Raw genomic sequence first — 25963 nt, forward strand, 5'->3', positions numbered from 1 at the left:
TAAATTACACATTTGTGTAGCATATGAGCTAAATATAAGGTGATAGGAACAGTGCATGATTATTATCTGTTTTGCTCTTATGCACTATGCTATATATATATATATATATATATATATAGCATAGTGCATAAGAGCAAATATATATATATATATATATATATATATATATATACTTAAAATGTATACATTGGGTCTTTTTTTGTTTTTGTTTTGTTTTGGTGTGTGTGCACATGCATGCATGCCTAAGCCATATCATGTGTGTTGATGTCAGAGGGCAACTCACAAGAGTTGATTCTCTTCTTCTACCATGTGAGTTTCAAGGATCTAATGCAGGCTTGGTAGCAAGTGCCTTCATCCATTGCTCCATCTCAACAATTCAAAGGCAGGCTTTAAAAATGATTATTGAAAACATCATCCACCATGATCAAGTAGGCTTTAATATATGGATGCAGGGATGGTTCAATATAGGAAAATTCATCAATGTAATCCACCATATAAACAAATTGAAAGACATGACCATTTCATTAGATGCTAAAAAGAACTTTGACAAAATCCAACACCCCTTCATGTTAAAAGTCTTGGAGAGATCAGAGATACAAGGCACACACATAAGCATAATAAATGCAATATACATCAAGCCAATAGCTAACATCAAATTAAATAAAGTAATTCCACTAAAATAAAGGACAAGGCAAGGTTGTCCACTGTCTATCTCTTCAATATGGTACTTGAAGTTTTAGCTAAAGCAATAAGACAACTAAAGGAGGCCAAAAGGGATTCTATTGGAAAGGAAGAATTCAAAGAATCATTTTTCACAGATGATATGGTAGTATACATAAGTGACCCCCAAAACTCTACCAAAGAATTACTACAACTGATAAACACCTTCAGCAAAGTGGCTGAATACAAAATTAACTACAAATGGTAAATGGACTGAGAAAGAAATCAGGAAAACAATACCCATTGCAATAGCCACAAATAATATAAAATATCTTGGTGTAACTCTAACTAATCAAGTGAAATATATGACAAGAACTTAAGTCTCTGAAGAAAGAAATTGATACCAGAAAATATAAATATCTCCTGTGGTCATGGATCAGTAGGATTAACAGAGGAAATATGGCAATCTTGCCAAAAGCAATTCTTTTGAAAAATGAATTACAGATTCATTGAAATTCCCCTCAAAATTCCAACGCAATTCTTTACAAACCTTGAACAATTCTCAACTTCATATGGAAAAAAAACATCTTAGGATAGCTAAAATAATCCTGTTCAATAAAGGAAGTTCTGAAGTTATCACCATCTCTTATTTCAAGCTGTACTACAAAGCAATAGTAATAAGAACTGAATGGTATTGGTATAAAAACAGACAGGTTGATTAAATGAATTGAGTCAAAGACCTAGAAATAAACCTACACACTTATGGACACTTGATTATGGACACCAAGCTGCCAAAAGCATACAATGGAAGAAAAGGAAAACATTTTCAACAAATGGCTCTGGTTTAACTGGATGTCTGCATGTAGAAGAATGCAAATAGATCCATATTTATCACCCTGCACAAAACTCAAGTCCAAGTGGATCAAAAACTTCAACATAAAACTGGATACACTAAATCCAATAGAAGAGAAAGTGGGAAATAGTCTTGAGCTCATTGGTACAGGAGACAACTTCCTGAACAGAAAAACAATGGCTCATGCACTAAGATCAACAATTAATAAATGGGACCTCATAAAACTGAGGGCTAAGGACATTGTTAATAGGACAAAACAGCAGCTTATAGATTTGGGAAAGATCTTTATCAACCCTACATCCAACAGAGGACTAGCATCCAAAATATATAAAGAATTCAAGAAGTTAAACACCAACAAACCATATAACACAATTTATAAATGGAGTACAGAGCAAAGCAATTCTCAAGAGAGGAACCTTGAATGGCCAAGAAGCACTTAAAGAAATGTTCAACATCCTTAGTCAAAAGAGGAATTATGAAATGGAAATTAAAACGACTCTGAGATTCTACCTTACACCCATCAGAATGGCTAAGATAAAAACCTCAAGTGACAACTCATGCTGGAAAGAATGTAGAACAAAAGGAACAGTTTTCCATTGCTGGTGGGAGTGAAAACTTGTACAACCACTCTGGAAATCCAACTATTGTATTCTTAGAAAATTGGAAATTTTTCTAACCGAAGACCCAGCTGTATCACTCCTTTGCATATACCCAAAAGATGTTCCACCATACCACAAGGACAGCTGTTCCAATATGTTAATAATAGCTCAAAACTGGCAAAACCCAGACACCCCTCAACCAAAGAATGAATACAGAAAATGTGGTTCATTTACACAACAGAATATTACTCATTTATTTTTTAAAAAGGACATCATGAGTTTTGCAGGCAAATGAATGGAACTAGAAAATATCATCCTGAATGAGATAACCCAGACCCAAAGGACATAGATGGTATATACTCACTTAGAAGTAGCTATTAGCCATAAAGAGACTTGATATGCCAGGGTTAGGAGATACCCAGGGAAGGCTTCTATCCTCTCTGAAGAGTAGGGACATGGATGAGGTAGGAGCAATTGGGATGTAAAATGAATATATAAATTAATGGAAAAAATAAAATGATTATTAGATATATATACACATGTACATACATATAAACATAATTTATATATAAATTAAAAACTCAAAATATCCATGTTTATTTAAAAATTTCCATTTATTCTCTGTATTATAAATGAGTTGTTTAGAACAGATTGTTGCCTTATATAAAGACATAATCAAGAAAACAAATCTGCTTTACATAAGTGATTAATTTTGTACCTATATTTGGAATTTGAGAACTTATTTGGAGATTTTAGCATGGGAGTGCAGCTACTGGTGTACCCTTGACTTGAAGGTCTCTCCTTCTCCTATTTGGGAAGACCATCCTTGGGCAACGTCATCCTCTTCCACCTGCCATAGAGTTCACAGCTTTGGGAGAGATAAAAATGAGACATTGAGAGAGGAGGAGACACCAGCCTAAAGAACCAGACTGGCTGCATCAACCCCAGTAACCCATGAAGTGACAGACGTCACAGTCAGATACCTTGCGCGTTCCCTATTTTGAATTTGACAGAATCTGATAAATTATTCTGACTTTTATTATTCTTATATTTCAACCCACTGAGTCTAATTATCTACTCATAATTTTTTTTTTTTTTTTTTTTTTTTGGTTTTTCGAGACAGGGTTTCTCTGTGTAGCCCTGGCTGTCCTGGCACTCACTTTGTAGACCAGGCTGGCCTCGAACTCAGAAATCCGCCTGCCTCTGCCTCCCGAGTGCTGGGATTAAAGGCGTGCGCCACCACGCCCGGCTCTACTCATAATTATTAAACATTGTATCACAATAAGAATCTAGTAAAGCACAAGGATTTAGTCAACTAACATAACTATGTTAGGTTTAAATGCATACATAGCTTATAAGAAGTGCTTTATAAAATGTAAATTGTGTGTAAATGATTTTCTTTGTTGGCAACATGTCAATCCTTGATATTTGGAGTCCTTCAATTTGGTCTTTTGTCTTCCTCAGAGTGTTAAAGCCCATTTCTCTTTAGACAAGAATATCATCGCGTTGCAATCGAAGAACAAAATTATACACATTTTAGACATACCACTGAGTAATCAGCTCCCTTCAGAAAGATGTTTTGGTGTAATAATGACAACATCTTAATAACTGAAATTATTACCCACTGAGTCAATCACCATAATGTCCCCAAACAGACACTTTTCCTAGAGTGAGGAGCAGCAGCCTTTCAGCTGACGCCTCTTAAGAAAAATGTCTACAAATGTTAACATTCTCAGTGCGAAAGGGTTATTTCCTTTCTCTGTCTCTTTCCCTCTCTTCCTGCCCCATCTTCCATCTGCCTCACTCACCTTTGTTCTTTCTCCCTTCCCCTTCTGCATTAGTTTCCTTCTGCACCTTTCAACCATGTTTAAACTACCAATATTAAACAGACAGGACACTTCAGATTTGCTCTTCTGTGTCTCTGCATTTGTGAATCTGTATTTAAATAACACCAATAAAATCATTCACCTTAAAGAATACTGCCTGGTCTTCATGGGGGTCCCCAACAACTGGATCAGGGACTTACCTGTCTGTGGATCCTGCTCCCCTAACCGAGCTGTCTTGTCTGGCCTTAGTGGGAGAGGATATACTTAGTCCTTGAGATGCCAGGTTGGATGGGCTCTCCAGGACAGTGTTGCAGTAAATCTCTCCAACTCAGTTATGCCCCAGCAATGAAAACACAACACAATTAATATGAATCATGGGCAAATCTACCTCTACACTACTATTTTCCACAGCTTATGAGACCCCTAAGACTTGCTGTTTCTCCAGGCCATGTGCTTCTGCTCTGCTTTTCTTCTTCTTCCTCCTCCTCTGCATCCTCTCCCTCTTCCATTTTCTCCTTCTTCTCTCTCTCCATCTTCCTCTCCACCTTCCCTTTTATCTGCCCAATCATTAGCTCTCCTTTATTTTACAAATTAAGGTGGGAAGCAGGTTTATAGGAAATCAGCTGAGTGCTGACTCATTCCTTGTTAGCAGCCACTCACAGGAGAACTAAATTAACATCAAATATAATTAGCTCCAGGGGTATCCACAACAGGAGAGGCCTTCCCCTTCTTAGAGAAGAAGGGGAAGGGGGAGGCTGTGTGAGGAGGAACTGGGAGTAGGGGGGGCTTCAATTGGGAAGTAGAATGAATGAATGAGTGAATGAATGAATGAATGAATGAATGAATGAATGAAAGAAAAGGGAATTCTGCCTTGACATTTTAAAATGATTTATTTATTTTTAATGTATATGTATGGGTGTTTCTACTGCACATATATCTATATACCCTCTCAGGTATGCCCAGTCATTTGGGTCTTAGTTAATTACAGATGCAGTCAAGTTGACAACCAAGAATAGCCATCACAACCACCTATAGCAATATGTCCTAAAAGACCTGTTTAACAAGGATCCACAGAGATATTATGTATTCTGGGGAAGAGTGTATGACCAGGAATACAGCCTAATGGTGAAGAGCCTTCCTTGTAGATGCAAGGCCCTTGGTTCAATTGCCTGAAGTGCAAATAAATAAGCCCATAAATAATAAATTTATTAATTAATTCTTTAATTCTACTATATAGATAATCAAGCTGTTTTTAATAATTTATTGACCAGAGGAAAAATATATAGTGTGGATCCCTTTGGACTCAGTGATATTTCTTGAAAGTTCCACATCTTCTTAAAGTACTTACATATAGTATAGTATAATATAATATAATATAATGTAATATATATAAAGTTTTTGTTTAAAAAGACTTTCTAATTTATCAGGATCTGATTAGTCAATGTTTCATTATTCTTTTGCGTTAGATTGCCTTCCAAAGAAAAAATATTTACAAATAATATATGGCCCTGAATTCCCAAAGACAAAAATATGATTCTTGGTATGTTTATCATGAAAAGAAATTATTTATGTTCAATTTATAGTCTAGAGTGCAAATACTTATGTTTGTGTACCCAGTTATGATACTTCCCTGTATCCCATGGATATATATGTGTCCATGTGTGTTTCTATATGTATGCAGAGACAGAGTGATATATATTCTATGACATATGTACATCCACTTACCTGTTAGCTGCTAAAATATTCCTTAAAATGATAAATTAAGTATGTATACAATAGCGCAAAGTTAAAAATAATATTGAGTCATAGCTAGTTAATTGCTCTAACTTAACAATAACACGACTACACTGAGAGCAAATGAAAGTTTCTCCCCAGTCACTTGTCACTGGGTAACTGCAGTATGTTAGAGTTTATCTGATATCAGACTTTCTCTAAGTTTAGATATGGACCAATACCTTGTACAGAAAAGTAAGAAAATTAATCATAGAAAGAAGAGTGGTGCTGAGGTAGTGGCACACACCTATAATCCTCCCAGCCAGAAGGCCGAGAAAGAAGGATCATGAGTTCAAGACGCTTGTTGCATGGCAAATTCTAGACTAGAGTGGATTTTAGGGTTGGAAAAATCATCTCAAGACAAACTAGATAGCCCAAACTAGATACCTACTAGAGAGTAGAGTAAAACCATATACTACTGTTGAATAAGAAATATTATCAATAAATGACTCCTGATGACATTCTGCTACACTCATAGATCAGTTCCGCCATCAAGTGGGAACAAATAAAGAAACCCACAGCCAGACAATATGCATGTGAGAGACCTTGGAACACTCAGCCCTGAATGGGATATCTCTATCAAATCCCTTCCTCCAGGTTGTGAAATTGGAGGCAGAAAGGGTGTAAAAGAGAGAGAGAGGATGGAGGACACCAAGAACCCAAGGGCTTCTAAATAAACATGAGCAACGATCATATGAACTCACAGAGACTGAGGCCATATATGCAGAGGTCTGTACCAGGTTCTTTGCATATATATCATGGCTTCTAGTTTAGTGTTTCTATGGTATTCCTGGGTGTGCAAATGAGTGGGTCTCTGATTCCTGTGCCTTCTTTTGGGCTCTTTTCCTTCTGCTTTTGTCTACCTCCACTGTGTTCACTTTTGTGTTATCTTATTATATTATAGTTTTATTTATTATTATTCCTCAGAAGCCTTGACATTTTCTCATGGGAGACAGAAAGGAGTGGATCCAGATGGTCGTGGGGGCAGCAAGGAAGTGGGAGGAGTAGATGGGGGAGGGACTGTAAGCAAGGAATAGATGGAAGAGAGGCTGTAAGCAAGGAATAGATGGAAGAGAGGCTGTAAGCAAGGAATAGATGGAAGAGAGGCTGTAAGCAAGGAATAGATGGAAGAGAGGCTGTAAGCAAGGAATAGATGGGAGAGAGACTGTAAGCAAGGAATAGATAGAGGAGAGACTGTAAGCAAGGAATAGATGGAAGAGAGGCTGTAAGCAAGGAATAGATGGAGGAGAGGCTGTAAGCAAGGAATAGATGGAGGAGAGACTGTGATCAAGACACATTATGTGGAAAAAATCTATTTTCAATCACAAGAAAGAATAAAAAAGAAAAGCTGACATTTTATGCTATTATTTGAGTGAAATTTTAGGTTTCTGTTCCCTGTCTCTAGCTTCATTAGAATGTAACTAACAAAAATTATAGGCGTTCAAGGTAAAAAGCAAATAAAAATTGCAATAAGGTATTAATGAAAACACAAATGAAATAATAGAAATAAGTAAAGGGAAAGTGTTTGAAATCACACTTGAGCATTTTTCTCAATAATGGAGATTACAAGTTCTCATTTATTTTATTGATGACATTTTTGAGAAACTTTAGATTTGCCTATTATTCAGTGTAAATTAATAAGTTTATTATATTAAACTTCATATTTTGAAATGAGTCTCTTAATTTCCTGGGCCTGTGACTCAAAATTTCCTCTTTGTCTCCTTTTGTATATCAGCATGACCGTTTTTAGCACAGATAGAAGTGACCCAGCCTCCCGGATGGATCACCACCAGGGAGCTGAGATAACAGCTGTCCTATGTTGCCCTAGTCTTCTTGATAGTTTTTGCAAAAAGTAATTAAAAATGAAACCAGCTAAGTAACTTTAGATTCTAAATCATCAACTCTTCTGCTGTGGTTCACAAACTGACTGCGTTACTGATTATTGGGTGTTCCAAATGCATGTCGTTTAGAGATTAAGATTATGAAAAGACTGTGGGTGTGATTCAGTATTATTCAGCTTGTCTAGAATTTAAGAGACCCTGGATTCAACTCCCAGTACTTCCAAAAAGGAATCATACAGATGGGACAGGGGAGAACACAAGGAAAGGAAAGTGATCGACATTCGAGTTGTAAGAACTGTCATTCAGCCCCCTACACAGATCCAGGGCTGGCAAAGAAGGCCGTCTGGAATCCCCATGGCCAAAGAAGACATAGGGACTACTCCGAGCAAACTGACTAGCTAGAAGAACCAAGTCAAGTTCTGTCTTTAAGAAGAGATCCTGCCTCAGTATATAACATTGGAGAAAGATCAAGAAAGACCCTTGGCATCAGCTTCTGTACATATGCAACCACACACAAACATACATATACAAAAATTATAGAGATATAAACTGAATAACTACATAACTCCTTAAAGCTCCTCATTAAGAAGAGGGAAGACCAATGGGTGGTTACTTCATTCCTCCTTAGAATAGGGAACAAAATACCCATGAAAGAGTTACAGAGACAAAGTTTGGAGCTAAGATGAAAGGATGGACTATCCAGAGACTATCCCACCTGGGGATCCATCCCATAATCAGCCACCAAACCCAGACACAATTGCACAATGCCAGAAAGATTTTGCTTAAGGGACCCTGTTATAGCTGTCTCGTATGAGGCTATGCCAGTGCCTGGCAAATACAGAAGTGGATGGTCACAGTCATCTATAGGATGGAACACAGGGCCCCCAATGGAGGAGCTAGAGAAAGCACTCAAGAAGCTGAAGGGGTCTGCAACCCTATAGGTGGAACAACAATAGGAACTAACCAGTACCCCCAGAGCTCGTATCTCTAGCTGCAAATGTAGCAGAAGATGGCCTAGTTGGCCATCACTGGGAAGAGAGCCAGGCCCCTTGGTATTGTAAACTTTATATGCCCCAATACAGGGGAATGCCAGGACCAAGAAGTGGGAGTGGGTGGGTAGGGGAGCAGGGCAGTGGGAGGGTATAGGGAATTTTTGGGATAGCATTTGAAATATATATAAAGAAAATATCTAATAAAAAATAAAAATAATGATAATTTTAAAAGCCTATGCAGTAAACTGGGCAGTGGTGGCACATGTCTTTAATCCCAGCACTTGGGAGGCAGAGGCAGGCAGATTTCTGAGTTCAAGGCTAGCCTGGTCTACAGAGTGAGTTCCAGGACAGCCAAGGTTACACAGAGAAACTCTTGTCTCGAAAAAACAAGAACAACAACAACAAAACCCTATACAGTACTAAAGTTTTTCTAGTATCGATTTTTGAATCGGAAGGAGAATGCTCATTTTGTCCCTATAGCCCATCACATTTGATAGGTGTTAAGATTTAGAGAGAACTTCTATCTAAGCACATCAATAAAATGGATGTGATACTAAAAGCATCACTGTACAATTCTTGTCACACTGAGCACTGCCTGGAATATTCATGACTCTTACCAAATACTTGACAAACAAACTTAAAAGAAGAAAGATTCATTTTAGCTCACTATTCCAGAGGGTTTGGCCCATAGTTACCTGGTTCTGTGTATGGAGACTGAATATTATAGCAGCTAGATGAGGCAAAAAGAAAGCAAGTGGGCACCAAAGACAAGATATTGCCAAGGACCTGGCCAAAGTAAACGATTACCTCCAGTGAGGCATTACCAGAACCACATGAAACTGAAGCTCTGGTTATTATGTGGAAGTCCCCATAGGCTTCTATTGGTTTTCTCTTTGTTATCCGGTCTATTTCGGTGGTTGCCAAAATGTCATATGTAAAGGAGTTATTGTATACTGGTTGTATTCAGTACATTTCAAAGGTAATTCTACTATTTGTGTATTCACTGGGTTCTTTTTTTCTATAACATATTTTAAGCATATGATAGATGATGCTTCATTATATAAAATAAATCTAAACACAGTTCTAGATATACAGTAGATACTGAATATATTGGCTTTAACCTTCCTACTTCATCCCAAAGTCAGTTTTTTTTTTTTTCATTTTCAAATGAATTTATTTTTCTACAGTTCTTTCTTTGTCACTGATTATTTGCTTTCTTTTAACTGGAGATGCAGCTACTGTTGGCCTTTTACAGTTTCCATTGAGAATAATAATAATTAATCCTAGTTAACTGACAGACTTGGCATTCCCTTATTGGCAGGTTTTGTTGTTATATCAGTTTGATAAGAAATTGACTCACAATTAGCATAGTCTTTATTTTATTCTACCCAGTTGGCTCAACATCTGTTTTTGTCAGACATGGGTGTCAAATGTGATTGCGTACTGACTACATAGGTTGACCAGATAATAGTCCTCTGACCTCATCGTGCTCATCACCCAATCAAACAGGATTTTGCTGTCTGGTGTGTTTCTTAGCTATCTACCTAAATTGTTTGAATTTACTTTTTTTTTCTAAACAATGGCTTAAATCAATTCACAGTTTAAGACTGGTTGATATCATTTCCACTTTGCAGAGGACTTACTATGATTACTCTGGTTTTCCTCTGGCAGCTCTTTCAAGCATTTGATTGGAGGACTGGACGATGTTTCTAACAAAGCATATGAGGATGCAGAAGCAAAAGCAAAGTAAGTGACATTTGTTTGGGGGACTTCATCTTGATAAAAAATGACTTTGATAAGATAACACCAAATATTTGGAATTCATGTCAAGTGCTCTGGCAATAAAAATCTGATTACTTAAAAGAAAAATTAAGCAAACAATGTACTTGTTACATAGTGTGCTGACTTAACATGGCTCTTTTCGACTCCTGAAATCGTTTGTGAAGATCAACTCAAGCAGGTAAGTGATAGTTTAAATTTTGATGTAAACAATTACAATGAAACATGTAATTTGTCAGACTTAAAATACCTTCCGATGATATTAAATGCTAAATGTAAATTTTTTATAAGGATGACTTGCTATAAAACAAAGCTTTGCCAAAGCTTTTTGACAAAGATTTGATATAGTCAAGATTCTTTCAAAATGTAATTTTAAAAATGTTAGTTATTTTGAAAAAAAAAACAGTGGTCTTCATAATATTTCCTTTCACTCAATAAAAACTGACATTTCATATACTATAGGACAACAAAAGGATTAAACAGGTAAAATTTAGTGTTTAGTGTTAAGTCCATAGTTCATGCCAAAATTTGATTACTAGATTTGTAGTGACCTAAAACAACAACAACAAAAATATTTTCCTCTAAGAATCCATGGAAATAACATTCAAACTAGGAGTGATATATTAAGAATTATATTCCATGTTAACCTCTTGAATACATATAGGTGTGTAAATAAGATGACTAATGGCCAACTTAAAAATATGAGCAGCTACTTTAGACTTAAAGAACATAGTGTAACTATATATATAATTCTCTGTGATGGAGAAGTGACTGTGAATGAGATTCTGCTCAGGATCTATTGACTTCGTAGGAGAAGCCCATGTGATGGTTTATGAATTCTGACCATTCATGGATTCGCTTCCTTACACTGCACTTCTAAGGAGTAAGGAAACAAGTATAAAATAAAACTAGATTCAGACAGTTAGAAAGAAGAGTTGGCCATAGTTTGTCACACTGTGGTATGAATCCGAACAGAGATGGAAAGCCTTCACTCCTGCTTATCACTATTGGGCATGACTCCCAACACTTCTTCCTCAGCCTCATTAGCACTTCTTTAAAGTTGCATTTTAATTGAAAACCTTATGAAAAAAACAATCTTTGTAAATTGCAAAGGGCTACAAAGGTGAATGATCTTGTTGAAGTAATCTTTAGAAACATACTTAAATTTGACAAATGACTATAAAAACAGATATTAATTATTCCATATATATTATAAAATATTTTATATGACTAAGTAGTTTTTAATTTTATATGTTAAAATTGTTGTTTTTACACAGTATATCATTAAATTATACTTAGACTAGAAAATACTCATAGATATCTTTCTATAAAACACTAACAGTCTGGCCAAATAGTTCTAGTTAAGGAACAAAGAAATAATGAAATGTCTGTCTAGATCAAGGTACTTCCCAATAGGTTTATCTGACAAGTAGATTTGCTAGCCTATAATTTGAACATCATGAAACAAGCATATAGTCTTTGGGGTATACAACATGATTTGATATTGGTATTGATTAGAAACTGATCACAGTAATTAAGCTAATTAGCCCATCTATCACCTCACAGAAGTTACTCTTCGTAGGTGGTAAATTGGTCAAACTTGGATTAAATTAGTCAATGACCCTAATCAATAACCATAGACTTGATGGGAATTATTGATTTGATAATCCATAGATTGGGTGAGCAACCAGAAGGGATCAATCACTAGTCAGATTAGTCACCAATTAAATCAACTATTCACTGGACCAAACTTGGTTATAGAGACCTATGATTAGATCAGCTACTAATCTGATAAAGGCAGATGAATAGACCACTGTCACATGCCTTGCGGATTGATAAACTGCCTCAGAAGACACATTGTCTTAGCAGATTTCATCCAGAATACATTTATCTTAAATTGTCTGATTATTACTAAGACCAAGTGAATGTATTCTTAGTATTCTTTAGTGTTAATCATTATTTAGACAGTGTAAATAGATTAAAAAAATAATAAACCCCTGATCTGAATTCTAGAGAGAACAATAATAAGTTTATTCCTTGAAATTGTCTTATAACAAATGTTAAAGTAGTTCATTGTGATGCCTTTTACATTGTAAACACTTTATATAGTGCTAACAAACAACATATGAAGGTGTCTGAAGTTGGAGACATCCCTTAATCAGATGTCCGTAACTTGGAGGAAGCTAACTATAAGTTTCCTCAGGGTAAGTTTTTTACCTGCAAGGGCAGGCTTCAGCATCTGAGTTAGCACTGTTGCCTCTTTATTCCATTGGTTTTCTTCCCTTTGAATCCATTTTACATTCACTTGGTATTTAGGGAACTTTTAAAGCTTCACTAACACAGTGGAAACTAGGAACCTCCTGTAATTGGTTTATATTCCCTGGATGATCTGCTAATGCCTTTACATTTCTGTATAGACCACAAAGCTCAGAGCAGGCACAGCTGAGGTGATGATTAAGCGCCACTCTGTGAACTGTATTGTTTTCAGAGTCCCCTTTGGTTTTGCGAAAGTCATGAAATTTAAGGCTAATATTTCTTAAATCCCCATTAAAGTGATCACCTTACTTACCCTTGTAAAAATGATTATTTTTCTATGTCTATACTTATTTGGGGAAGCAAAGATAAAACAAGAGCGACTTTAATAACTCAATCCTTTGAGATACTTAAAACTCAGAGGTAAGAAACTCATTACCTATTTAACATAACACTCAATGGCAGACTGATTGCCCCCAACTAAGCATGCTATTCTTAGAAAACCCACACCAAGGACATAGATCCAACAAGCAGTCCAGGAAAATTGACTTGAAAAAAACACCCTATTGAAAGGTTTGCAAAAACTCTTTTACTGAAGGATATGTGTTTTCTGCCTATCCCTCAATACATCTTTCCTTAATTTATTTTTGATAGAAATTTTACTTTTATGGCATATTCAGCCTTTTTTTAATTGCTGATAATCTTGTCTAAAGACTTTGTTTTGTAAAATATGAGTTATACCCACAAACATTGGGAGAAACAATATAATATCAAAATTAGGGAATCACTGGCCATCACTTAAAATATGAAGTAGCATGTGTAGTGATATGTCCATATCATTTTTGCTGCAAGGACACTCATTCACTTGATAAAAAGCATTTATACCTTTACTTAGAATGAGCTTTATATTGTACTATATACTGTGCATCTATAGCTGACACAAAACACATTTTACAATATTAGGGAATGTCTTGTAGTTTGAAGGAAAACTGATATACAATCAGTGGTTGTTTTTAACCCAATACTTTTAAGAAAGAGTTCTGGTGATTATTGTCATATGACTCTGAGTATCTTACCTCCATCCATGTGTAAGGCTTCTCTTTTAAAATCACAGCTGTCCATAAATGTAAAAGCAAATGTTTTACTTCATTAAGTCATTTGACAAAAGAGTCTCTTTATTAAATAATATGTTTTATAGTTCACATATCATCATTGTATTTGGCTGATAAACATTATACTTAGAAACAAAATGCTAAAGAACTCTTTTTTCTAAATAAAAACCCTAATTCATATACAGTACACATACACATCCAACTTATCATAAAAAACCTTTACAGCAAAAATTATACTCTTAACAGGATTCACATTTGCCATGATTATATCCTCAGGGTGAGGGCATAAAGTGGGCAAAAAAACATAATGCTGTTTTTATTTATAATAAGGTTTATTTTTATTAACATGTTTTTTACCTTTACTTTTTATAAAAATAATATGGCAAGATAGAGAAAGGAAAGGAAAACCAACCAAGCCGATCTAACATGTGCTCCTAACTGCCTTTGTGTTTTCCTGGCACCGACATGTTTCACACATTGTTTTTCTCCATTTGGCTTCACCCCATTTTAAACATACAAGAGCATTCTCTGTTCTGCTCACATCTTCACAGTACTGCCTGCGAACACGATGAATGGAAACTTAGTTTTCTCGATTGACTCAAGATAAAGCCTTACCGATTCAATCCATTCTTCTTTTGAATATAAGTTCTCAACCGCTTCTAAAAGCAGAACTCCACAAAGAAAACCTCATGGTCCATCCAGCTGTGCAAATTGCTCTGTGTCACGCATGATTAGAAAAGTTGCAGTACTGTAGACCAGTTGGTCCTTCTGCCACCTGTTCTATCCTGCTGTCTTTTCTTGAGGTCTGGAGGTATGTAGGTGCTTCCACTGAGATACCCTGATAGCTGTATCAATAGACTGATGCATGCATTTAGTTACCATCTAAGTTGATAAGACCTAATACTGTTCTCCATGAAAAGCTCATCATTATAGAAGCCCATACAAAGTATGGACAAGTAAAATAACCTCCAATGTCACCTGTTATATAAACCTAGACTCCCTCTGAGAACTCATAGTCCCCCGTGTACTGGTCTTACCCATGTTCATTCATTTCTTCATATACATTGGTTTAGTCAACAGATTATACTCTACATGCCTACAACCCCCCCCCGCCCCATAAAATAGCGACTATAACAGACAGATTTCTTCCTTTCATGATGCACTTGGTTCAGTGTGAAAAAGACAAACAAATATTGTGATGAGACTTCTATGATGAAATGGCATTTTCAATACATTCGAACTGAATCCTGAGTCATTAGCAGATGCTAATTAGTCGCCATTAGTTGATGTGGGCTAGGCAAAGATGTACAGAGAGAATTTCAGTATAAGAAGCATTCAAGGGGCTGGTGAGATGGCTCAGTGGGTAAGAGCACTGACTGCTCTTCTGAAGGTCCTGAGTTCAAATCCCCAGCAACCACATGGTGGCTCACAACCACCCGTATCTGAAGTCAGCTACAGTATACTTATTTATAATAATTAATAAATATTTTTTTAAAAAAAGAAGCATTCAAATGGCAACTGAAATATAGAAGGAACCAGTAAAAATGGAGAATAGTCAGAGCATGAATCTAGGGATTGATTCTTGAGAAATTTAGCTTTTAAAAGTCTGGAGAAACAATCAGAAAAGTCTATAGAGAAACAAGAGGTACGAGGAAAACCAGACGTGTCTCCCGCACCGAGACCAAAAACAAAGGAATGAGTCTTAGTCCTTTGGGGTTGCTATGCCAAAATGACAGAATAAGACAAAAGTCACCAAAGCCTTCCCTACCTCTTCCACGGTGAACCAAATCAGTCCCCTTCTATGCCTTGTTCCCTGAATGACTACGTTGGATTTAGGGAGAGACTGTAGGGCATGTTCAAGAGAAACCCGTTGAGCCAAGTCATCTTAGACAGGAAATTTATTAACATTAGCAATAGGCACTATGGTGGAACAAGAGAACTCTAAAGGAGAGTTTCCACCTTGCAGGATAAAGCAAGGTGTGTCCAACTTTGAAAGATTTCCCAGGAAATAAGGAGGTCTTGCGCAGCCGGGAAGCAGGCTTAGTTAATCTGAGAACTACAGTACTGAAGTATGGAAGCAGAGCATGTGTGACTCATAATACATGACGAGGATCACTCTTTATCTGAGTAAGGGAGTTGGACTTGGTTAATGTGTGTGATAATGGTATGTGGACCTTGCTTGGTCACCTCTGACCACTAGACAGTGAGTCCTGCTCACAGCCCTTTCTGATTGAGGGCTTCATTACCCAAAGAGCCTGCGTTCACTAACAGGATACATGTAATAGATTCACATTGCACAGGCAGGATAATTAAGCAAAGAAAAAGAAAATTAAGGTAAGGAAGAAAAACAAAACAAGAATGCAAAACAAAGTCTATCTATCAATGTATGAGAAAACAGTAACGTCCAAAACCATGACAGGCACTAGAGATCTTGACTTACTGTCACGAAACACTAAAACAGCGCTCCACTTCTCTGCCCCTCCCCTCTTGGTAAGAATTAACTAGAATATTGCGCCCATGTGCACCAATCCCTCAACTGTTTGTTGAAACACTGCTATTCTCATGATTAGTGCTCATTGATCTGAAGCTCCCTTTCTGTTTACAAGCTCATTTGCAAAGAATGTTTTCATCTGTTTGGTATTTTGCCAATTACTTTTGGTGGTGAACCTTGTTGCTTGACACAATGTGACAACAACAAAAGATGGCCTCTCCCTCCACTTCATTAGCAGAGATGGCCTTTAGTTGGTCGGTCTGTTTGTCATAGGGAGGTTGCTGCTGTTTCTCCTTGTTCTCTGGCATCAGCTCTTCCTCAGGCTTTTGATCATTAACTCATCAAATGCCTTCAGAGGCACAAGAGGCCATGCAAATCAGAACCCAGTGCTGGATTTCTTGGTAGCCTGTTTTGAAATGCCCTTGGGGTCATCTGGCATCTAATAAAAATATGATTTCAAATGTACAATTCAGTTCACAAGTAGCTGCTCTTTTGAACACAGACTTTGAAATCTGGGTCTTTTCACCCCACCTCCTTTTTTATTAGATTATATCAGGCCTCTAGGAATAAAGATCTCGGCATTCCCACAATCTTATCAACAATTTACTTTAAACAACTCAGTCTTGATCTAAGCAATTCTCAGGGAAATGGGCCTAGAAAATTGTTTCTTCCCCTATGGAAAGAATTCAAGCAAGCAATATCCTGTTCCCAAAGGAGAGTGCCACACTGATTAAAGAACTCTGCAAGCAGCCTCATGAACTAGTCCTCAGACCAGAATTACAACTTGCTGACCACTTGCAGGTTGAGCCAGCCGTCAGAGAATAGTCCCAGAGTCTGGCAAGCAAAACTGTTTTCCATTTAATTGCAGAGCAAATGGTAGGAAGCAAGAAAATTTTGGAGCATTTGGCCCAAAGGTTGGTTTTTAGCCTTGCAAGAGCTATTTGCTTTTGAATTCCGGGATGTGTTGTCAAGCTAAGAAGGGATGTAGACTAGTTTCTAAGACCACCAATAGCAACACTGTTACTTCAGTGTGACTTGAGGTTTCAAAGAATATGACATAAATTTCTCTATCAAGGACAATGAGACTGATTCAGTTGCATTTTTAGAATGTGATTTCAACCTAAAACTACTTGGCCTCAGATAGAAACTTTTGATCTATTTCATTTTAAAAAATTTAAAGCTCTCAACGGCCATTTGCTAATTTCTTCTGCACTCTGCCTGTCTTTTAGTCTCCCCAGGTAGCAAGACTTTATAGATGGGAATGCCAGGATGCCCTTGCATGCAACCTTTTCTATTTAACAGAGTATACTGAAGATAACTAAGAGCCTAACTCTGCTTCCTTGTTTGATGAAGACAAATTACTGCATCGCCACCTCTCTTTATTTCTGCTAAAAAGATACCACCAACCGACAAATGGGTGGATAAACTGTGCAGAGAGCTTCCAAGCAGAGAAGCTCAGGTGGCCAATAACTATTTTTCAAAGTGTTTAGTCTCCCTAGCCAGTGAGGAAAATGCAAATGAATACTACCTTGAGATGCCACCTCACCAAGTCACAAAGGCTGTCATCAAGAAATCTGACAGAGGATGGGAAAAGAAGGGAACCCATAGGTCCCTAGCAGGTTGATGGCATTGAAAATCAGTACAGCCATTTGGGAATCAGTTTGGAGATTTTTTTCAAAAACATTAAAAACACCTACTATATGACTAGCTATTTTACTCCTGGGCATATAGTCAGATAACACCATACCCCACCATAAAGATATTTGTACTTCTTTGCTGTGTTTATTGCTGTTTTTTTCCCAATATAGCACAGAATTGCAATCAACCTAGTTGTCCATCCACAGATCAATGGATAAATTAATGTGATATATGTGCAAAAGGGATTACTATTCAGCTCTCTAGAAAATTCAGGAAGATGGGTTGACTTGAAAAGTTTAATATTAATCATGCTCATACAATCTTTATAAATGCATGTTCTCCTTTATACATGGAATCTAGCCAATAATGTGTGTGTGTGTGTGTGTGTGTGTGTGTGTGTGTGTGTATGTCAGTATGTGTACATCATAACATAGTAAGTAGAGGTTAGCTATTAGGGATGTGGAAGGATTAAATGCAGGAAATGAACACAAGCTATGAAAGAGGATATAAAGCTAATTGTTTTTCTAGTTCTAACTCTCTCCTTGATTTTTGTTGGTGGATAATTGCAATCAAATATAAATATTATATATATTATATTAAATATTTATATATATATATATATATAAACATATAAAGAAGGTAAAACATCCAATATGAAGTTCCACAGCTTCTTTTAAAAATAGCTCCTCTAATTGTGTAGAAGTTTAATGAGATGTAGACTTTGCAAGTAGCTAATTTGGGTATGTGGGTTTTTTATTTACAAGTTTTCATTTAAAAGGTATTTTTGAAAGATTATAATTAAAAGGAAAACAGACTTAATCAACAAACAGCTATGAGTGTTTTTTGAACAGTAAGTTATATTACTTGCTTATTCTAATCTTTAAGTATTGCCATAGTACTCACATTATTTAAAACATTCATATAAAAAATCAGGTTGATTTGCTTGCGGTTAGTTGTGGTAATTCAGAAGAGTTAAATAAATTAGCCCATAGAAACAGAATTTCTCATTTTCACCGCCATGCATAGAATTTATCTCTTTCTGATGAAATTTAAATATGATAATAAGCTGGGCTATCTTTCAATAAAGAGCTATTAGAAAATTATAGAGTACTTTTGAAACTAGAAAATTTTATGGTAATATTTCCCCGTGAATCCTTTCAGAGAGAAATCATTTTTTAAGTAATGACTTAAATGACAGCACAAATCAGTTTTGATACAATGAACATAATATTCGATATTGATTTACATTTTTAAGTTGTTACTTGAAAACGACACCATACAGAACCGGAGCGTGGCTATTGTTCAGAGTCATTTGTGTGCTTCATACCATTTGCCTCCGCTGTATAAATTACAGGGATCTGTCAGCTTTATAGAGTGCATCTATCACTTCAGGCACCAGGCTGCTCCCTTCCTCACAAGATCTGAAGCAGGTCTGATTTCTCTAGTTTTCACACTTGGAACACATTGGGAAGTTGTTATCCCAATGTCCTTGAAAAGGAAATAAGACAGCTTCTGCTAAATATTGACTCTGAGACCAGTTTCAGTTTAAGGGCTTGGAAGAGTCAGGTCTAGAAGCAATTCCCCATCTGCTGTCTGTTTATATGGTTTAGAAAAAAATTTTTAGCATACTATGCCTGTTATGGTAATCAACTTGATTTATAGAACTGTCGATTTCATTCAAAGAGTGTGTTTTCCTAAGCCAGATCCTCTGCTAGTCACATTAGAGTGGAAATTATTCATGTAGATGCAGAGGCGTCTCACCCAAACCTGTTAGCTTTATTATACAAAACAATTAAATAAGCGATGAAGAATATGCTTAGATTGTCTGCCAGCTTTGCATTCTAAGTAGGCTCTAAAGTTTCCAGCCATCTCAAAAATAAATGGCCATCCACATCTAGATGAGCAGAGACCAAGTGATAGACAGGACTTTCGACGTTATAAACTAGGAGGTGATAACAGCCTTTTTCTTCAGGAAACTGTTTCCAAGTGCTTCACATTAGTATTTTCTGTTGCATTTACATGAGTATCAGAGAAATAATTTCACATGCTAGCACAAGTTGGGGAGTCAGGATGAAGTTAAAGAAAGCAGAGTTACCAGAGAAGTGTTGAATTATATTCGTGCACATTTCGACCAATAGACAGAGATGGTCCATAAGGTTGTCTGACCCAGAGACAGATAGCTGTAGAGTACTTCTGAAACACTACAGTTTTCACATAATGAAAATACTGCATAACAATGCATGTTTTAAGAACACATTCGTGAAGACACACATGCCTATACTTATTAAGATATGACTATGATACCTTGATGATTAAACATAAGCATATACCATTAACTATAACTTGAAAAACAACTGTATTTTTCAGTGTATGTTTCTCTGGCTCATATTCAAGAATTTCAAAACTCAAAATATTTTTTTTCTCTGAAAAGTACACATGTACTTAAAAACCAAACAGATAGTATTTAAAAACAGAAACTCTTACACTAATGTTCCTCTGTTTGACTAAAGGCAAAGCATATTATCTAATTTATACAATTCTTCTTTTACATACATAGTTATTTAAATACATTCGCATAATATTTTATTTTAAAATACTTTGCTTTTTTTAAATAATGCCAATATTCGAGTAAATCAAAAAAGGAAATTTATTTTATAATTTTATCATAAGAATCTGCCAATACTTGGCCATGTGTAAATTACTAAAATAGTTCAAATATTATTTTACAATTTCTCATGATGTGATGAGTCGAGTATTTTAGGATTGAATCCTTGCTGTCAGAATATCATATTACATTATTATTTAATTCACATTACCAATTGCTTTCTAATGCAATCATGTTTACCTATCAATCCTCATCATGTAAATGTAATAACAGTCTCAAAACCAGTATGACTCGATACATTTATTCATAAGCTACTTTATAAGCCAGCCCGCTGGCATTATTTGTAATTGTAGAGTGGCCACAGCTATCTCTATTAGGTCCATTTCAGGCTGGATAATTCCCACCTTTGAATGTGGGAGAATGTCTTGTAGGACAGAGTGTTTAACCACTGACCTTTGTCTCCGGGATGTCAGCACTGTATCATAGCCCTCAAGTCCTGAGTCACAGTGATACTTCTATGCATTACCAAGTAGACACTGAAGAACAGGATAGAATTATAGGGTGGAACACTGAAACTCTACTATTAATAGAATCAGAAAAGAAGATACTCCACTTCCCACAGAAATGTTTAGCTTTAGCAATAGAATCACACAGCAGAATTGTAAGACTTTCATTTTCAATTTGAAAATGTACGATGGGCCAATTAATTTGCTAGATTCTGTTTCATTAGATGCTGAATCTTTGGGATGAAAATGTCAGCATTGGTAGATTAGCTGAAGCTAGAAAAATGGTCTCATTTTGATTAAGCGCATTGTTGACTGGCATTTTTCTTCTACCTGGATATTACTCACTGTAATAGCCTCAAAAAGGTAATTACTCGGTATAAGGCAATGAGTTTTCTTATATTCATATAATTTCTTGGGTTATAATTTCAAAACCTGACATCATATTAAGAAAGAAAACATGGAAATAGATTTACATAAGCTGAACACCAGTAATATAGGGCAAATGCATATTGGAAATGGAATGTGTTACAGAAGAGAATAGGTTACAGGCAAATAAATAAATAAATAAATAAATAAATAATAAATAAAGGTGGTTTGGGGGACAGAAAGACATGTACTTAAGGAGCCTTTTCAAATAGTCCAGACAGATGCATTTTTGCATTACACAGTCTATGGACATGTTTTATTAACTTTTAGAAAGAAAGGCCATAGGTGTCTTTAAATTCCTCCTTTGTGATAATGGCTAGCCACAAATTTCACTGACACCATGCCAGGCTGTCTTCCTACTGCCTGATGATATGATCTCATTCTAGTCAGTTTCAGTTCTTGCTGATTGAAGAAGCAGCCAGAAACAGCTAGGGAGAATCAGTCTCACCATTCCAAGAGTTTCTGGTGCCCATGTGTCCTTTGATGAAGAACAGGAGCATGGTGAAATTTTTGTGGAAGAAAGCAATCAAAGATGACATAAGACTCTCAAGTTGTTAAAAAAAAAAAAAAAAAAACAAGGAGACTAAGAAGTTAGTGCCTGTCCCAGTTTTGTTCCCTGTGGCTGTGAAAGACTAAAAAAAACCAAAAACAAGCAAGGAAAAAACTGGCAAAAGCAACTTAATGGAGAAAGGATTTACTTGGGTCACAACTCTAGGGTACACTTCATCCCTACCGGGAAATGAAGACAACAGAAACTTGAAGCAGTTAGCCACATCCCCAGTCAAAGAAAATAAATGCATGCTTATGCCCAATTCACAGGGTCTTCTCATGTCTATTAATATAGCTAAGACAATCTTCAGAGATGTGCCCACAGGTCAACCTGTTGTTGACACTTACATTAAAGACTCCTTTTCCAGGCGATTCTACTCTGTGAAAGGTTCACAGTGCATACTAACCATCAGAGTTCCCTGTAGGGTTTATCATAAAACAGAATTTTTCAGTAATTTTAAACTACAGGTTCAAATAAGTAAGATTTACTAAATTCATTTGGTGAATTGTGACCAGCACTTTTACTGTTAATGGCTTATCCTTAGGCATAGGAATATTGCTTTGTGATTTTTTTCATATCTGTATATCATACACAGACATAGATTTTTTCATATGTAAATATAAGGGATGAATAGGATAAAAATTGATTTTTGTCATGTGGACTGGAGAAGGAAAGTTTAAAATGCATAATAAAGGAGCTAAGAACAGTGTCTCTTTCCCAATTCAGCTGTGACATTTATGATTATTTCATTTTTTAATAAGCAACCAATGTGTCCTAGTTAATTTTGTCTACAACTTAACACCCCTAAGATTCATCTGAGAACGGAGTCTCAACTGAGGAATTTCTGAGCTTACGTTGGCCTGTGGGCATGTCTGCTGGGGAATGTTTGTTAATTGCTGAAGGATGGCCCAGTCAATGGTGGGTGGCACCATTCCCTAAAGAGATGGTCCTGTGCCCTATAAGAACGCTAGCTAAGCATGAGCCTGTGAACAAACAATCCTGCTACCAAACTGCTTCATCTATGTTTTATGCTTTTCTTGTTTCTTCTTTTTTTTTTTTTTTTGCTGTAAAATACAAGTTATTTGATTACAAATAATGCTCTATGAGAGAGCAGGCATATCTGGCTTCAAGTTATGGCTTGAGTTTCTGCCCTGACTTCCTTCAATGATAGGCTATAACCTGTGAGCTAAAATAGACCTTCCTTCCCCTAAGTGGCATTTGGTCATGGTATTTGTCACACCAGCAGAGCAGAACTAGAACTATGTGGTTTCCTATTTTGTGCATTGCCTGATGACTATATATTGTCCACCATGCTCATTAGTTAAGAATGAAGAAATGAGTCAGTGGTTTATAGCATTAACTGCTCTTGCAGAAGACTGAAGTTCAGCTTCTGCATAGATAACAGAGACTGTCTGCTAACGCCTAGAGATCTAATGCCCCTTTCTGGCTTTATTAGGAACTGTACTCATATATGGAAGTCTCCCTGCCCCACCCCAACATATATACATACATACATACATACATACATACATACATATATATTAAAATTTGACTAAAAATAAGACCTTAGTTTTAATAGCTGACTAGTATTCCATTGTGTAAATGAAGCACATTTTCTGTATCCATTCTCTGGTTGAGGAATATTCTGGCTATTATGAACAGGGCTGCTATGAACATAGTGGAGCATGTGTCCTTATGGTATGATAGAGCATCTTTTGGGTATATGCCCATTTTTAGTATATTTGGGTCTTCAGGTAGAACTATTTTCAATTTTCTGAGGAAGAAACAGATTGATTTCCAGAGTGGTTATACCAGTTTGTAATCCCAGCAGCAATGGAGGAGTGTTCCCCTTTCTCTGCATCCTTGCCAGCATGTGCTGCCTCTTGTGTTTTTGATCTTAGCCATTCTGATTGGTGTGAGATGGAATCTCAGGGTTGTTTTGATTTGCATCTCCCTGATGACTAAAGATATTGAACATTTCTTTAAGTGCTTCTTGGCCATTTGAGATTCTTCTGTTGAGAATTCTCAGTTTGGTTCTGTACCCCATTTTTAATTGGGTTATTTGGTATTTTGGAGTCTAATTTCTTGAGTTCTTTACATATTTTGGATGCTAGCTGTCTACTGGATGCAGAGTTAGTGAAGATCTTTCACCAATCTATAGGTTGGACTCTATTTAAAGGAGCATTCTCTAGCTTTCCCATGTCAACCTTTTCTTTCAATGTCTAGCACTGGTGAACTATTTCTGATTGTACTCCAATTTGTTATTGCTGCCTTTATGCCCCAAGCCCTTTCTCTCTCAAAAAAATAAAAGAATATCTACTGCCACAAAAAAATAAATCAATAAAACCTCTTCAAACATAGCTACCTTAAAAACATTTACAAGTGGATCAAAAAGAGAATCTAGTAAGAAAGAGAAATAGGAGCACACATCTATTGTGTAGACGTTTCTTCCAGACACTCATGACCATTGCCATCCTAAGTCAGAGCAGTGTTGATAACTTGAACATGAGCGGGGCAAGGGTCACTAGAGTCATGAGGCTCTAGGAGCCCCTCCACTTCCTAAGGATGATAGAAGATTAACAGTTGCTGGGAGGAAAAGAGAATCTTCCTCCATGGTCTAGCTCTTTGTAAATTTCCTGTAAAGAACTCCACATTTATGCTTTTATAAATTCTTTGATTCACTCAGCTCAACATGGATAGAATTGTTTCTTTCATCTTTTGCTGTCCTATCTATGGCATATGAATATAAATGGACCTCCCAGGAACCTTCCAGTAATATCTTTCAATATCCTAAGCACATGCCCATCTATTGATGGTCCATAATCAGAGACTAGAATGTCATGTAAGGAGGAAAGTAAGCTATTGCTCTAAGATTTTAAATGCAAAGCACGTAGTAAGCAAAAAGAATACAAGATAGAAGATAAGTTCTCTCCCATTGGGAAGCTTAACCTTTAATAAAAATATCCAATAATGACAATGACGGTTGTTCTGCTATTTGGTCAGAGGGGAATGATGGAATGTGTTGGCTGAGCCCTTGGAAGGTGCAACTCTGTCATCCTAAGACTTTACCTATTTTTATCAAAAACACTCTTCTTTAAAAAGAAAAAGGGAGTTTTAAGCCAAGGAAGGATTTGTAAATTTATTTATGGGTACCTATTAATTTTTTTTCATCTGTAATTTTATAAGATATGGTTGCTGATAAATCTTTGGTACAAGAAAATTTTAATCTTTATATGCAACATCCCATCCCCTGCAGGTATACAGTTGTGACTGATAGGGTTGAACATGGTCAGGAGTTTCCTTTTCCATTGACCTTTCAGGACCTGGTTCACCAACTTGTTTCTCTTTACAGTTACTAATTAGGTGACCATTTCTTGGCATTCACATCATCTTAATGAATGGCATTGGTCAGGTTGAAGTTGGATAATGTTTATCAATGCAAGAATAACAAAACAGAGCCTCATCTGCATTTGGGGACTATTGCTGCATTAGAGCCAACACTTTAGTAACAGTGTTACTTGCATCCTAGTTAGCTCTTCAGAAAATGAAACTTGAATCACATAGATGCTTATACTGTGTGCTTATTTCTGTATTTATTGGATTACAATGTCCATTTACTGTAAAATATAATCCCTCATTTGCTAAAATTCTCAACAACCAGAAAATACAAATACTCCAAATTAGTTTTGCTATAGTGGATTTAATAATACTAAAGACCAGGAAAACCAACAAAATCCCATACCCATCTAAACTATAAAATGAAATCTAATTTGTATTCATTATTTCATCCTTTGGATACTGGTTACTTATCAGTATAACTTGTATAGGCAAAGAGCAGTAATTTAAATATTCAAATCATAAGAACAGCCCAAATATCAGAGAACTTAGAAAGTTCAAATGCATTCTATTAAAGCCAATTATAATGTTATTGAGATAGGGAAATGTACTTTAGGGCATTTTCTGAAGTGCTAAAATGCTACATAAATATGATATAATCCTGTTGACTTTTGATGATTATGACTCAGTGTAAAAATAATAATCACACATAGCTGTATTTTG

The 25963-nt window shown here is 36.2% G+C and overlaps 1 protein-coding gene across 3 annotated transcripts in view; it reads left to right on the top strand.

Moving 5' to 3' along the window:
• The window catches only part of Prkg1 (protein kinase cGMP-dependent 1), a 1217686-nt gene that overhangs the window by 1077309 nt on the left and 114414 nt on the right, over window positions 1–25963 (top strand). For all 3 annotated transcript variants that reach the window (XM_021151357.3, XM_021151356.3, XM_085834099.1), the window contains one exon: window positions 10216–10290. In XM_021151357.3, the coding sequence (XP_021007016.1) occupies window positions 10216–10290 (75 nt within the window). The remainder of the gene's footprint in view (window positions 1–10215; window positions 10291–25963) is intronic.

The sequence above is a fragment of the Mus caroli genome, unplaced genomic scaffold (assembly GCF_978045245.1).
Source record: "Mus caroli unplaced genomic scaffold, Mus_caroli_1 scaffold_20, whole genome shotgun sequence".
NCBI lineage: Eukaryota > Metazoa > Chordata > Mammalia > Rodentia > Muridae > Mus > Mus caroli.